The following is a 16,831-nucleotide window of genomic DNA, read 5'->3' on the forward strand; positions in this document are numbered from 1 at the left end:
ATGACAAAATATATTCTGCCTATGCACCATTTACCCATTCCTGTGGACAAATCTTGGATTTACTAAAATGTTTTAAACATACTACACTAATTTTCATTATTGAAAGACATTAGCTAGCAAAATAAAGTTACAGATGAACACTGAAGTCCTCTTTGTGACAACAAGTGCAATCATTAAAAATATGAGACATTACATCCCTGAGAAAGCAGCCTCAACATTAATCCAAAGTTTGTACCTATAACTGAGATTTTGGTTTACAAATAAGTTCCAGACAAAGGCAAAATTAATTTATATGGAGTAGAAATATTATAAAAAAAGCAAAATCATCTATTACAGATTGTTAGAACTGTTGATATCAACACCCTCATTTGGTTCTCCATTAATTAAATTGACCTTTTAAGCTGTGTATCATGAATGCTTCTCATATTGTCATGATATGCTTTACTGCCCTGTTCTTCCAAAACAAATATACATACACATAAAAGAAGTGACAGTGCAAGATTGTCTGTTTTGTAACTCTAGCATTTAACCTCCTCAGAAGGTATTTCTTCCACTTCCAAACTTGAGCTTTATCAACGCTTTCTAGACTAAGATGCAGAATCACAATCTCATGACTAACAAGGGAATAATCTATACTAGTATGGAGTACAAGAACTCTCCCACTAAACACAGACTCTGTATACAGTTTCTATAGTATGTGACAAGACTGCAGCAGGACACACTTCTCTAGGCATTGTGCATGCCTGGTCTCCATTTCTGAAATAATTCCAAAAGCTAAAAGGATGAAAAGAGACCCAGCCTGTTCATTACTATGAAGAGCTTCAATTGCTAGGAGGTTTTCCTGAATCCATAAGAGGGACAGGCAGTAGCTGAGGAACCTTGCAGCAGCTCCTTTACCTGTCCTCCTTGTGAGGTGCTTGTCTGCACATCCACAAAGCAGCACAGAGGAACAGTGCAGGTGAGGGCAGCCCACCAACACCCTGCCCAGGACCTTCCAGGCCCTTCACAGGAGCCATCAGGCCTCCAAAGGCCCATCTCCACAAGCCAGGGGAGCACAGAGAAAGAAGGGAAGGTAGAAACCCAAATAAAAAATTCCAGGGAAAAGATACTCTGGCCTTCACAAGACATCCTTAGACCCAGTTTCCACACATACACTGATCAGGTAAGTCAACATTAGAACACCTTTTGGCCTGAGAGGGGTTGCAGTCTAATGGTATGGTACAGATCATAAAATGCTGGGAAATTAGGATTGTACATTATCTACAGAATGTTTACAGAAGGCAACAAAGGCAAGGAAAGAGGCGATTCAGGAAGCAATAAACATGGGGGAAAAATTGAGGGATAAGAAGATAAAAGAGGCTGGTCACCTGTAACCAGGGGTTGGTCAGAACAATTGTCTGATCATGCCCCGTGCATCATCAGCTCCACCCATCCTCTATTCTCATTAAATTCAATTTCTAGCTATTTTCCTGAAAGATTTTCTCTCATTCCGAGCCCATGTGTGTGTATGGGGGTGGGTCTGACCACCAGCAATCAGAGCAAGAGGATCCTGTAATCTCAGTGACTGGAGAGATCAAAGTAAATGAAATCAAGAGCTTGAATACCCAGGTGTCAGCAACTGAAAAGACCAAGATGCAGCACCTATTTGAAGCAGCAAATAGTGCTTGAAACCAGCTGCTGGAGACACCCACCTCTATTTGTTGCTATTTTTTTACTGGTGGGTGAGTGATTGTGCGTCTGTACGTTTTTTCCCCACTACCAGACCTCCATCCTGAACCACCAGAGACTGATACAGCATGGGACTGCTGGTGTTGTTTGTGCTCATGTGAATGCTGACAGACAGACACACTGTTGATCTGTTTGGATCTGTACATATACATGCATGTGTTGCACACCTGTATCCAAATGCTAGTGTCTATCACGAATACAGCAGCCTGTATGTATCTATAGCAGCCTCCAAATTCAATCATACCTAATAAAATGTTTCAAGTTAGATGACTCATCCTGCTCTTTCCTTGAACACTTCCACCCCACCCCCACCAAAAAAAAATTTCCCAGTTACAAAAGAACAGACCCTACCAGGAAGATGCCTGCCTCCCAACTCCTTTTCACACTCTGGCTCAGATTCCTCTCTCTGTCCCCACTCCAGCCCGTGCACCCAAGCCATGGAAGCACTGGCTGGCTGCCCTCCCCACGGCCGGCTCTGATGAGCTGCAGGTGGCCCAGCAGAGCCCTGTCTAAGGCACTTGGCTGGGCCTCGATGCAGGGAGCAGTCAGCTCCAACCAAGCAGCTTGGCTCCTCACAGGCATGCGGCGCCCTGCTCTCTCTTCCGCTCCCCAGTCCATTCGGGAATACAGCATTCCTAGCCAGCACCTTGGCCAGAAGGCTGTGTGCAGACTGCTGGCCAACAATAACCTCATCGATTAACAGGGGTTTTATTTCAAGTGGTATCTTTTAACAGAATTTTTACGCAAAGCTTAAACTATGTTCAATAGTTGAACTACGTTCAAGTTGTACACTACCAAATTCTTCTCTCTTGTACTGCAGCAAAGTACAGCTTTTATAGCTTTTCTTATGCTCAGTTACATGAAGCTGTTAAGGAAGAACATTATCCAGCTTCTTTGAAGTGTTAACAGCTCATAATGTAAACTTGAAAACAAAACTCAAAGCAGAATTTTTTAAAGCCTGTTTTATCTTACGGGATTATACAGCTATTATTTTCCTGCATAAAAGCCTAATGTATCTGCACAGTTACTCAGAATATATAAACTGCTAATCCCAGTATTACTAAGTTTCCTAAAAGCAAAAACATGACTGTTCCCAGTCTTAACAGTTCCAAAAGAGCATCTAGTGACAGGAAATCACTTGTGGGAAGTCCACATATCCACTAGACTGTGCCAAAATTAATCTCTAGTACAACAACATCACCAACTTATATCAAGAATATATGTAATTGTTAATACTTGGGTGGTACTAGCACAAATGACAACTAGCACATTATTGCAGTTACACTGAGGAAAAATCATTGGTGTTATCTAGCATGTTCATACTGTAAATATTGCAGCATAGCTAGCTTTAATTGAGAGTGCATTACATTGCCTTTTTTATCCAGAACTCAACCAACATACAGCAGTCAGTACTCTGAGCGAAACACAAGTGAGGCTTCTTTCTATCTTGGCAGTAACTGAAAAATCCCTTTACTTCAAGTTCCAGGAGTTACTTTACAAAGTTCTGGACTAGTCGCCAAAAATTCACACTAGGGAAAAGTGTAGGCGGATATTGTTTCAAGGTCCAATATCTCATGACCCGTCATAACTCAAAACAAATGCTTCAAACCACTGAAAGTTAATTCCAAGGTCTAATGGTCCAAAACACCATTGGAAAGTCTCTCCATTCACTGAAGTCATCATTCTATTATCCTGCATCCCTACCCAGCTATTCACTCCCACTCTTTAGAATCATGTGCCAAATCACATTATCACACAGACTATTGGCTTCAAACATGTTGCAGGAGATCTTTCCCTCACCAGATGCCTCAGTACAGACATACTTGGACTACTGCTTGGCTAGGTTTTCCAGCATACAAACCTATTACCATGCTGGAAGTGCTAATCTGCCCACCATGTAACACCTCTGCACCACCAGTAACTCCCCAGCTCCCACCTTCTCACAAGCATGTTTGCTTCTCATGCCTCAACTCTTGCTAAGTCTCTGCATTACCTATATGAAGAAAACAGCTGACAAGTCAAGAAGGCAGAGCAGTATGACAAAAACAGATTTGAGCACATCTGAACAGAACAGATGATTTGCGTTCATTTTTGAACCTTTCAAAAACAAACACCATGAACTATCACAAGCTTAACCAGTTGCAGTTCTGTTATTTATTACGTTCAAGTTGTTACTGCAAGTGTTGTAGAGATCCATATGTAATATGGATGGATTGCAATATGATCCTTGTAATGCAATGAAAACAATGAAGCGGAATCTAATCAGCAAGACATAAGAAATACCCCTTTGATTTTGTTAAATGGTGACTTTGGGTGGGTTCAGTCAAAAAAACTGCTGTAGAAAAACTAGGCGGGAAGAGTAAGAAACAGATTGCATGGGTGAAGTATCAGTACTCAAAAAGAATGCAACAGTTAAAGGATCATGAGAATGTCAGGGAAACATTCTAAGGTAGGGGAGCAGTTGGTCTGCTTCAGAGCAAAACGTAAAGCCATCAGAGGAAATATATGCAGAGAAGGAGAATGCTGAGTATGACTGAAAGTGAAAATGATGAAGGACAGGTCTGTGGATCAAAAAAGACAGAGAAGTTGCAGAAACAGGAAAGTAAAGATTCATAAATTTACTGAAAAAGTTACAACAAATCTTGCAAGTACTGATACTACACAAGTAACAGCTCAAGTTAAACTTTTAGCTACAGTAATCAAATGTTTCTCATTTATAGCTCTAATCAGAATAAAATTAGGCAAACTAGAATACAGCGTTTAGAGCATGCTGTCCAACATAACCCTCAGTTTGCAAGCAGTGGAACATCACCACACACAAGTTTCTAGTTTTAAGTCAGTCATCCCTTTGTTCTACATCATTTGAGGAATGAAGAGACAGTATTCCAACACAGAACAGGATTAAAAACTTGCCTCTGTAATATCTGACTATTGTGCAAGGACACATACTGTCTACCCGCTACAAGTTTTTCTGCTTCTAAACACTGTCCCTCTGTTCCAGCAGCCATATGTGCCCAGCTTATGTTCCTCTTCAGACTGCCCCTGAGAACTGTATGTCTGATACTTTAATACACAGCAACCTAGATAAGGAATGAACAGAGAAGACCATGAATCTACTGGAGACCATAAGCAAGAATTCTTTTTAAGCATCCCTATAAAGTTAAAAGTTTGGATTTTCTGAGGACTTCTATTAACCATTCCAGTACAGAACAACCTTAACACAGCAACCCCCAAACTCAGCTTTATACTTGAAAAAAATTGAAGAAAAACACTTAAAAAGAAAAAACATCTCCTGATGTTTAGAACATCTGTATGAGAGCTAAGAGACACACCAAATATTTGCATTACTCATCTCACTCCTTTGCAGACACATGCCTCTTTAGTTTCAGTTCTGCTGATGCTGCTTCTAATTACCCTTCTGCAAAACCTGAACAAGCTACACTGAACACCAGTGTCTGAAGCAGGAAACACAGAGAAGCAGAGCCCTAACCACTGTTTTTGATACCGTAATTGTAGCCTCAAATACAGTAAGGCAGATGGTTCAAGCTCCCAAGTAGGCAAAGAAGAAATCCTCAGAGTTTTATTTTGTTCCAGATTACGTAGAGGAATACAAACCTGAATTGTGACTGTTAAGTAAACATCTGTTTAACTCTAGTAAAGATAACACTCAAATAAGAAGAAAAGCTACCAATTATTATTCCAAGTAAAAAAAAGGTATTTCTCCTAATTCATTAAAGAAATGCAACAGTAAGTAGATACAGAGAACTATCACAACAACCACACAGTATCCTGCAGTCAAGACAAGACAGTTTCAGCAGGCTGTGGAATACCAGAGGAAAGGGAAGCTTTAACACTCTTGAATCTCAACAGTATACCCAGCAGCTTCAAAACTTTCAACTGGAAAAAAGAGCAACCATTTGCATGATTACCGACAAGAACGCAGTTAGCAATTTTCACATGAGGCATCCACTAATCCTAGAACACTCAACAGTCTTGCAACAGTCACCAGACCTAAGAGAAAAAAAGTCAAGGCAGGACATACTGCTGTCAAATAGAGTACAGGGAGAATACTGCCACTCATGCACTAGCTGCAAAACTACTTATGAAAGATTAATCCACCACACATGAGGTTGTTTCCTGATCAGTTTGCTGCCTGCAACATGTTTTCACTGAGCAGTCGCTTTCTGGTAGTGTCAGCTGCAGGAGAGCAGAAACTGCAGCAAAGCCAGACAAAAAGGAAAACTGACCATGAAATCCTCATCAGTTTCACAGCAGATTAGGCTTAGCGTGTAAGAACTTTGAGCCGTAAGAAGACTTCATGTTAAACTTTTAGCTGAGCCTGCCAAAAAGCAGAAAGGAAAAAGAAAAATAAGAGTGAATGTACTTGTTTTCATCTTTCTTTATGACAGAAGACAGGAAACATGCAGATGTAAAGAGAAGGAGCTGATATAGAAAGAAAAAGCAGGCCCTAAAATGGCTGCATAAAGGTATACCTAACACGCATGGTACATGAAAAAAAAAAGTTGACCCAAATAACTCGTCTCTTCAGAAAGCAACTAACATGCTGAATTATATTATGGACGTTATTATGAAAGCGGTTTGTTTGACAACTAGTTTGTAAAAATAGAAAAGATATGAAATATATTACATGAAAAATATGCAGTAAGTTATGAGACAGGAAAAAGGATACACAAGCATATGCAAGTAACATATAATGCACTTATGTTTTTTCAGGCTATTAGGTGAAAAAGAATTATATAATAAAACTAACCAATGATAAATATCACAATTATCACAACAATGAAAGACATGGAGATAATTCCCTGACCTTGATGGAAAATAGTAACTTCTTACTTTACGAAATACTGTTAACTTCTTTCAGGCTGCTTCCTGGGATCTAACCTTCCTAACCTGAAGATAAAACCTGGATGCAAAACCAGCACAATCAGCGTTACTTCCTTCCTAGATAGACAGCATTTGCAACAGGGTAGCCAAGACACAAGAGAAAAGTGTGCTATGGTTCTTTTGTTTCTCAGTCAACCCTCTCCTAGCAGAAACTATACTGACATATATAGGAGTAACACATGTATCAGTATACAGAAAAACAACACTAGGACATTATTAGCTGTTTGGTGGGATCTTTACTTATTAACTAGAAACAAAAGGAACAGCTGGTATCAAGTCTGTGGCCCTGCAATGCATTTCTGTAGCCACAATTGGTCCTGTCACTGCAGCTGGCTATACAGATCCAAGAATATCCCTCAAGAGTAGTAAGCATAAGCTAGTAAAAACCTAAGGTATCAGTGGCAATTGTTGAAAGGCAAAAACTGCCCATATTGTGAAAAGACATTGTTGCAGGAAATTTAGAACTACATCTTTTACTAGATTTCACAAGTAAGAGGAGAATTTACTCCTTTTGAATTAAAAGCTTCTCCCTTGAGAGTTACCAAAATTTCTTTCTGCGTAATTGCAAATACCTAACATAGATCTTTGTCACCAAACCAAACTCTTGACATATCTCAGTTGCTATTACTAAACAGCCTGTTAGCAAACAAACAACTGTTGCCATCAGCAGAACACAGTAGCATTATACCATACCTTCTGGTAAACTATTGAGCACACAAGATCTTTAACAGCAGAGAGGGACAGGTCCTGAGCTTCAATGGTGACAGTCTCTCGAGTGAGACCAATCTGCAGAAGGAAGGAGATCCCATGCATAGAGCCTCGGGAGTTGGTGAGGCTCTGGGTACTGAAACTGCCATTGGAGAGTCGGCCGGAGAGCCCCGACTGGGGACTTGAAGACAAAGTTGGGGTCTGTGGTGCAGCAGCATGACACGCAGGTGGGGAAAACTTCTGTAAGGATGGGGGAGAAGAGTCGTTTGCTGACATCTGACTTGCTTTACTCTGCCGAGATCTCCCTAGTAGTCAAATTCTAAGTGAAATAGGTTATCAGTTCTCGGTTTGAAATGAAAACAAGGATAACGTAAGTTTCCCTTTCTTAGTTCAGTAAAATGCTCCTGACGAGTAAAACTTAAATTTCCCTTTCATTCGGTGCAAGCCAAAGAGTAAAATAATTACAGCTGCAAGTTACTTTAAATTAAAGGTTCTCTTTCTGCAGTTACAATCAGCTGATCAAAAGCAGATTGTCTGTCCTTTAGCACCACATCCAGACACAGAGGCTTACATAAAGGCCTCACAGAAACACATCAGCTCTGCTGTTTTATACTTGTCCTTCATTTTTTATTAAAAAATAAAAAAAGCTGGTGAAACAGATTGAAACAGAAGTTGATAATTCATTAAAAGTATCCTTGTTCACCTAGTTACACAGATCATATCTCAAATGAAGACTCATCTTCATGCAGATAGCCTTTCACAACGAAAAAAAAAGTGTATCCTTGAGCAACAACAGAAGTCCACGCATTGATGACTCTATTCCTCCTTCAGAAAGTCTTCTCTGAATTCACAGGACACGGTGAACTTGAAGATCAATGAAGATATCTGATTTCATTTTTATAAAATATTTTAGCTCATGAAATGGAGGAGCAGAATGTCTGAAGACACAACCATATTAAATGTAATCTCTAGCATCACCCAGATAATCTCCAGCGTTTTGAAACATTGTACTCTGCCTGTAGGGGAAAAGATAAAGTTGTTATTTCACATGAAATGCATGAAGTCACATACTCAACTCCTTTTACTTAAATGTATTACATTAGAAGCATTTAGTACTTGTAAATTAAACTTAACTGCTTTCCCACTGTATGATACACAAGAAAAATCAGATCTAGCACTGACCAATATGTTACTACAACTTCTAATTAACGACAGCTTAGCAGAGCAAAACCCTTAGCACTTAAGAGGAAAACAACAAAAAAGGTAGGGGGAGGAAGCAGTAGAACACAGCTCTGTTCTGTACATCTATATTGAGAAGCTGGTGGGCAGGGAAGGAAATTCATTAAATGCACAGAAATGTCAAAAAAAGAAATGTCAAAAAAAATACAAGATAAAAAACTCTAACTCTATGTGGCAGCATGTACCCAGGGTATCATTTTAATACTGTTATTCAAGAAAACTGAAGAATTACTTGCACAAACTATAGGAGAGGTACCATTGAGCATTGGTTGGTTCCTTTGGGAAAAAAATAATTTAATAATACTCACACGTCTGATTAAAAAAAGCAAGTCTGCTGCAACCTTCAAAAATAAATAATTTCATGAGCATGGGCTTGAGATACTTGTTACAAGATGCTATGCTACCTGATTCAGTACTTCAAACATTCAATGAGCAGCTGAAATGTTTGAAAATAATAATTTCAAGATTCCTCATGCCACAGGAGAAGTTTTCCATGACTGCAAAAGTGGTCCAAATACACAGATACTACATATTACTAACAGTTTTTACGGAGCATTGATCCATACAGGATACTGTGTGTCCATAAGTAAGCTCACATATTTTTTCCTTCCCTTATGTAAAAAAAAAAATAAAAACTTAAAAAATAAAAATAAAAATTTAAAAAATAAAAACCAAACAAAAACAAACCAAACTCAGCAAGTGCATTACTCTTGCAATGAAATTTCAGAAGAGAAATGCCACATCTTTTTGCACACAGTAGAAGCTGTCCCTTCCCAGAAATAAGGCTGAGAATTGCTAATACAGTCCAATTAATACACTATGCACTCCTGGTATTTACCAGTCAAATAGGTCAAAACCCCACAGTCATTGCATTCTGAAAGGTAGATACACAATTTGGAAGGAAAATAAGCTCTTGGTATTGTGACAAAAATTCCTAACAGAGGTTCTGTAAAGAGAACAAATTGATACATCTGGATTTTCAGCACAGTTATCTAGAAACTCTTGCCTTCAAATACAGAAGATTTGTTGGACCTGTAGCAATGACATCTGTAAAGAAACTTTGGCCTTAAACATGGTACAGATGAAAGCAATAAATAGGAAGAGCAAGAACAGCAACAGTAACATTTAAAGACCTTCCTCAAGAGAGCAGCTCCACAGTGCCTTTAAGTTCACTTGAAGATGACTTGTTCTTGCTTTCTACATACTGCTTTCCTCTCCCTCGCATCTCACAGATACCAGAGACAGCAAATACGAAGCCTTAGGGGTGGATTTGAATTACAAAAAAACAATGCCTAACCAACATAAGAGAGAACAGAAAAGCCTTATGATGTGAAAGAATTAATGAGTCTGCTAGGCAAGTTTAATTTACACAGTGAAAACACCCTGTGAAAGCTCACCTACAACTGCCTAATTAGAACGCTAATTATGTTTCTCAAAGGCAAAGTCTTTTGATACCACGTGTGTTTGCATACAAGCCTTTGAAAAAGTTTATTTTTGTTACTTGGTAGGAAAGAATGGATCTTTCTATGAAAGGAAAGCCATAGAAACTGTTCACTTTGTAGTGAGGATAGAGTTCTTCCACATCAAATCAGTGTATGCTGAAACTGACATGCAGTCTACAACTCTGCGTTTTTATTTACGCCAAGAAAACCCTATACCTCACAACGCAGAGAGGAACAGGGGCAGTGAAGGAGTCCCGCTGCCTCCTTCCCCTGCAGCCCAGCTCGCAGCCTGCGCTCGCCCACAAGCGCTGTCCCTCCCGATCCCGCTGCCCCCAAACCCGGGCAGCTTCTCCAACACCCGGTCCTTAACCCGCCCTCCCGCCCCGATGCGAGGCGAGGCGCGGACGCCGAGCCCCGCTCCAGGCGGCTCCACTCGCAGTTCTTACCCAGCAGGGGCCGTTCCTACCGGGAGGGACGGCAGCTCCCCGCCACGGATGCCGGGCGGGACCGGCGGTACGCGTCCTGCCTGCCGCGGGTCACGCAGCCCCGTCCGGGCTGGCGCTGGCAGCCGCCCGTCCCTCCCCGGTTTAAATCCCCGCTGCGCGACCCGCCCCCGCCGGCACCATCTCCGGAGATGATGTGGCCTCGGCCCGTCACCCCCACCCCGGGGCACCCAGGGCGGAGCTGCCGCCGCGGCGCTTTGCCCGTGCCGGGCTCGGCGGCCGCTCCCGCCGCCGCGGCAGGAACTTTTGGAGTCCGCCCCCGCCCTTCCCCGGCGCGGCGGCGGCCCCGACCCCCGTACACACACCCACACACACACACCGCGACCCCACGGCAGTTCCTGCCCACAGCGGCGGCGGCCACGTCCCCGGTCCCGCCGCGCTCACCTGCGGCCCCGCTGCCCCGGGCCGGAGCGGCCACTCGCGCATCTCCAGCCCCGCGGCTCCCCACACACACCAGAGCCGCCCGCGACGGGACGGGGCTCCGCCGCGGGGGCTGCCGGGAGCTGTAGTCCCGCCACAGCGTTCTGCCGCGGGCCGCCCGGCCTGCGCGAACCACGAGCCCCGACGTGCCCAGCGCGGGTGGGGGGGCTCAGCGCGCGCGGCGGCGCACGCGCAGAGCTCCCTGAAAGAGTTTCCGTTAGTTTTCCTTGGCCGTGGCGGGCGCTGCCCGGAGCCGCTACAGCGGGACGGGACGGGACGGCCCCGGCTGCGGGGCCCTGCCCTCCGGGCTGCAGCTGCCGCCCCGGCCTCGGCTCTCCAGCCCTGCCGAAGCCTGTGCCCGCGCCAGCTCGCTCCCGCCACCTGCGGTGCCAGCGCCGGGCGCGGGTCCGGCAGCCCCCGCCCTGCCCGCCGTACCTCGCAGTGCCGCGGCTCCTTCCCCGCTCCGCCCGGCGGGACAGCCGCAGCCCGCGCGTCCGTCCGCGCCGCTCCCGGTTCACCTCGGCGGGACGGGGTGGCGCAGCCCCGCGGGGGTGTCCCCTGGGCCGGGCAGGCCCTCCATCGCTGCACAGGAAATACTTGACCTAGTGTGTCACAGCATCGCGCTGGTCTTTTCCGTGGCCGCGCTGACCTGGGAGCTGGAAGTGGCTTTCAGCGTCTCCCGCTAGCCCCCACGGATGTGCGTGCAAGAACTCAGAAGTTCTCCGGGCCCTTTTCACTGGCCGTCTCCTGCTGCTGATTTTCAAACACCACCCCCCCCCCCCCCCCCCCCTTTAATACTCCGATTCACCAAATCCCATTTTCTGCCCTGCGTTAATGATGCCACTCTTGGCATCAGTTGCAAATTTCGGCAGGCAAGATACTTGGGAAAACAGTGAGCTGCAGTACCAAATAAAACTTGTTCAAGGCAAAAGTGCTTCTGTAACCTCCCTTCAGCCCAACAGCTCCCTGTTGAGAGACAACTTGTAATCTTCCTTCTTGAGTTTGCATTCAATTTCTGTGTACAAGTCTTAAAATAATATCTACTACCACAGAGAGTTGCTGAAGTTTAAGTTATATACCAGACTGAAAATGCCTTGAAAAGGCAAACTGTCAAATTCAAAGGCTTCTAATCCTCAGCTCAGCGAGACACAGATGGAGCAGCAGATTAGTGCCTTGTCATTTTTAGCTCTGTTTGTAACGTACGTTTCTCATTTCCTTCACCTTGTGCTCCTGAGGCCTGGCCCAAAACCCACTGAAGCTGAGGGGAGCCTTTCCGCTTTCTGCACCCTATTTTGCATCAGAGCTTTACAGCTGACAGAGAGTGTAACCAGCTCTCTGCGTTGACTGGCGCCATTTTATTTGATAAATAATATGCCTGCAGCTTCTTGTCAAAATCTGGAAGTACTTTAAACTAAAAACGTAGCAGTTAATGGTTGATTCTGCTTTTAACTGGTTTCGAATGCCAAAAACCACCCTGGGACTTTTTAATGAAGGCTATTCCATGAATAGAGGATGTTCTTGCCAAAGCTCTGCACCAGATAGCTGAGCAATCTTCGTTTCCTTTTTCCTCTAAAGTGGGACTCCCACACGCCACCACTGTAAACACAGAGCTTGCCTCCATAAACATGATTTCTGATGCTTAGCACAGCCAGGAGTCACACTCTGCTGTATTTAAAGTGCAGCAAGTTTCTCACATTTGGAGTAGCAGCCCTAAAAATAGCTGTTTATGGACAACACCAGATGGGTATTAGGTATTACCACAGCCACTGGGCAATGATTATATTTCTTTGTAAAGAAGCTCAGCTTTATACCATCCAGTAGGGTTGGTGCCATTTAATTTGCTGCCCTAAGCTGTAATAGCTGCTTTTTCATAAATCAGAAGATGGATTAGTTAAAATCAATTTATTACAGAACACAGGACAGCATCAATAAAATTATCAAAATAAACAAAACTGCTGTAAGCACTTCTTTGGTGTTACTTTCTGTTGAACAAATATTGCTGAAGCATCCAAACCCTGTTCTGTTTGTAAAGATCTCTGTTGTAAAGATGTGTAAAACACATCTGAAAGCAGCTCTGCATGCAGGATCAGTGTGTGGAGCAGCACACCCATCTGTGCACATGCACAGCTGACTCTGTGATTGCAGCATCATGACAGCATTAGCCCTGGCTGCAGCAATTGACAGGGCAAGCATTCCGGGTTGTTATTTTTATGACTACCATAATTAGTGATTTCCTGTGGATTTCATCAGTGTTCTTAACTTTTTTTCTGAGCCCACATCATTCCCTCAGATGGTTAGCTTGCTTTCACAGCTCAGCTTTCCCTGCTGAAGCCAGCTGTGCTTTACAAATCACTCTCTCTTACATCTACAAGATACTAGGAAATGGGTAACTTTCATTGTATTTATTTGCTTTTATAAACAAAAAACTGGTTTTCTGTACAGACCACAAGGGCTATATAAACAAACTGCATTTGGAACTGTTTTATAACTCTAAAAATTATTCAAGTTTTTCCAGTTTGAAAATAATACCTCTAGCATTTGGTATTTCATATCTGAAAATGGATGCATAATGTATTAATTTCTATTCACCAATCTAATGTTTTAAACATTTTCATACTCAAGGCAATGTCTTGGAAGAGTTTACTGGTGCGTTTGCCTTAGAAATTCCATAAGCACATGCTGCCATGATTATTTTTCACTGCTTTCGACCCTGATGTTGCCCTCATTTAGGATCTGCAGCAAATGTCTGCAAAAAGAGGACGTAATATCTCTATAGACAAAATATAGAAATGCTTTTCCCTTTTTTTTTTATTTTTTCTGTTCATTGTCTCTTTTCTTTCTCACTCTCTCAACTCAACTTCTCCCATAAGGGAACTGAAAAAAAAGTTAGGAGCTCAGGTTTGGTTTGGATAAAATCCTGAAATGTGGGTATGTCTATGAATTACCTCATCGTCTTGGTTTGAGCCCTTAACTGAACTTTGTCCCAAAATTTACCTCCCAACAAACCAGTGAAAAGTTTAGTATAGACTTATAAACATAGAATCAAAATTTACCTTGGTATAAACATACATTTTTGACTTTTTTTTTTTTAAATTAAACACAATGAATGTTTGTATTTAAAATTTTAGGTAGTTGAGTTTTGGAATCCACTTACCCTCCCTCTGCAGTTTAAGGAATGACCTCATAGATCCTTTCATCTGCTGGATGGGTAGCTTCTTTCATATCATATGTATAATTCTACTGTATCAGCTCCAAAATAAAGTTATTTTCCTAAATAAGTGTTTAGGGTAAACCTAACACATTACACACTTTCCACATATTAAAGCTTTGTCTGAGAAGGCATCAGCCCATGGAAACAGGGTCTCCTTAACCCAAATCACCAAGCAGGTTGCTTCCACAGCCTGATAAACGCTGTTGCAAGCCCCAGGAGGAGGAGAAGTGGATGAGTTAAGCAGGATGAGCAGCAGCTGCTCAAGCCCACAAGATGCCCATAGTGCCAGGCACCTGCAGGCCCCTGTGCTGCTCTGTGGCCATCAGCCCCACCACCCCTTCCCTCCGGGCTGGAAGAGCTGCCTGCGGATTGCTGAGCCTGCAGCAGCCCAGGCTGTTGGGCACTGGAAATCTCAGAGTGTTTCTGCTGCCTTACTGCTGTTGGCAAATCCGCCGTAGCTGAGGCTCAAAATTACAGAATCATGGAGTGGCTTGGGTTGCAGGTGACCTTAAAAACCATCTGGTTCCCACACCCCTGCTGTGGGCAGAGACACCTTCCACTAGACGGGGCTGCTTGGAGCCCCATCCAGCCTTTTGGATTGGAAATGACCTTTTACTATGTGGATTCAAAGCAAACCACACTTCCTCTGCTCTCCCTGCCAGTCGGGAGAACCAAGCATTAAAACTGTATTTGTCATGGGGGAAGGTGCAGGAGCTCCCCCTCGGGAGAAAACTGGCATGCATGAAACCTGCGTGAAACCCGCATCAAACCCGCATCAAACCCGCATCAAACCCGCATGGAACCCACATTAAACCTGCTTGGAACCCACATTAAACCCGCATGAAACCTGCATTAAACCTGCTTGGAACCCACATTAAACCCGCATCAAACCCGCATCAAACCCGCAGCGCCGGGCAGTGCATTTCCCCAGAGCTGATAGCCAAGGCAATGACGGAGCCCGAGGTCTCAGCTTCCCAGGGGCGGCTTGGCTGAAATGCTGACATGTTGGAGGGTCAGCAGAAGGAAAAGGCTTGGACAGAGGTGCCTGCATCGACTGTCCGTCGGGACTTCAGTAGATGGCACTGTCACACCAACTGTCACCTCCTGGACACAGGAAGGGACGATGTACAGAGCATACTGTCACAGATTGCCTATGCTTTTCTTCAATTAAACTACCCTTTTTTCCCCCCTCTAGATGATATCTGATTACATCTATTTGATTTTTCAGAGTAATAAGCCTACTGTTGAAAATGTATGTAATAGAACAGCTGACCACTGAGAAATTTGTTGACACATTTTCTATTAGGTGGTACAGAGCAGGACTAAACAACACATTTTTTCCTTTGTAAATCTCTGGAAAAACAAAATGTCCATCACTTCTGGTTTTTTTGTTTTTTTTAAGTTTGCATATTTAAATAGTTATGTAATTCTGCTGTCAGCTGTGAAGCATTCTGATTTCTATTACATGGACTCTTTTTGCTGTTCCCTCAGTCTTTGTAGACATAGAACTTTATGGGGTAGTTATGAGAGGGGACATCTCCACTCCAAATTTTGAAAGTAATGCCCTTAAAAAATCCCGTTTGATCTCTCTACACATCTGGTCAAGCACTTACATTTTTATGTGTGTTTCTCATGTAGGTGATATTAACACTGCCTTAATCTGACTTTACACTTGCCAAATTTGTAATCTATCAAATAATTGTAACCCTCAGAGCAACCACAATCCCTTAGGGAAAAGCAGTGTTGGCTAGTCCTGACTCATATTCTTGTCAGATTTCTCCTGTAGCTATAGTATTTATTTTCTTTTCTGCTAAATTGTATGATTGTATGAGAACCCTGGCGCATCACCCAGAAATTGTGTCCAGCATCTGGATTGTATAGTCAACCACAGGAAATCTCATGGAGGGGCAACAGATTTTTGTTCTGTTGTGTAGTTCTGCTGGGATCACCATCATCTTGGTAGTGGGATTTAGACTAATTGCCTGTGACTTGATCTCTGACATGCTGGGGCTTTTGTCTAAAAATCTGTCAACCATGCTGATTTTTCTTGGTAATCAAAAGATTGCTCATTTCTTTCTGTTAACCAGACCAGTGATTCAGCTGTGAATTTGGAACAATTTCCTAACAAAGCACTGTGTGGACTTTCATGACTAAAAAAAAAAAAAAAAGCACCAATTTAAATTAACTCTCTGTTTTCCCATATATGAACAAAATTGGACACAGCCACATTCTGAGTATCAGCTAGAAGGATCTGTAGTAAAGCTATCACCACCAGAGATGTCATCTGTATGCTGGGTGGCAGATCCACCAGCTTTTCTAGGAAACTTGTGAAATCTGGGTCAACAATCTGCAAATCACAAATCACTCCATTTCTCCAACATCACCCTTACTTGCAAAACTCTAGTTACTAGGATGAGGCTTTCCAGTACAAGGCTGACAAGCAGCAAAATGATTACTCCTGCTGCTTCCCTCCTTCATTTCTTCTTTTTTTTTTTTTATTTTGTTTTGAGATTAAGCCTGAATTTTAAGAAATATGTAAAAGTCAGAGACTTTAAATATAGTCTCAGAATAGTCAGATGTTTTCTACAACATCCTAGAGCAAAAACGGTGATGTCAAATCACCTAAACAAGAGAACAAGAGCTCAGAAACTTGTATCTTTGGTTTATTAAGTTAT

At 42.9% G+C, this 16,831-nt stretch overlaps 1 protein-coding gene across 2 annotated transcripts in view; it reads right to left on the bottom strand.

The window, feature by feature from the left end:
• The window catches only part of PRKD3 (protein kinase D3), a 43,803-nt gene extending 32,285 nt beyond the window's left edge, over positions 1–11,518 (bottom strand). Inside the window, exons 1-2 of one of the 2 annotated variants that reach the window (XM_041404454.1) lie at positions 11,381–11,518; positions 7,327–8,357 (exon numbers count right to left, since the gene is read on the bottom strand). In XM_041404454.1, the coding sequence (XP_041260388.1) occupies positions 7,327–7,617 (291 nt within the window). In that variant the 5' untranslated portion in view covers positions 7,618–8,357; positions 11,381–11,518. Of the gene's footprint in view, positions 1–7,326; positions 8,358–10,909; positions 11,001–11,380 lie in introns of those variants that run through there. The other variant, XM_041404455.1, reaches the window with a different exon arrangement.
• Positions 11,519–16,831: the final 5,313 nt, after the last annotated feature.

This window comes from Onychostruthus taczanowskii, unplaced genomic scaffold (genome assembly GCF_017590055.1).
Source record: "Onychostruthus taczanowskii isolate IOZ18803 unplaced genomic scaffold, ASM1759005v1 scaffold21, whole genome shotgun sequence".
NCBI lineage: Eukaryota > Metazoa > Chordata > Aves > Passeriformes > Passeridae > Onychostruthus > Onychostruthus taczanowskii.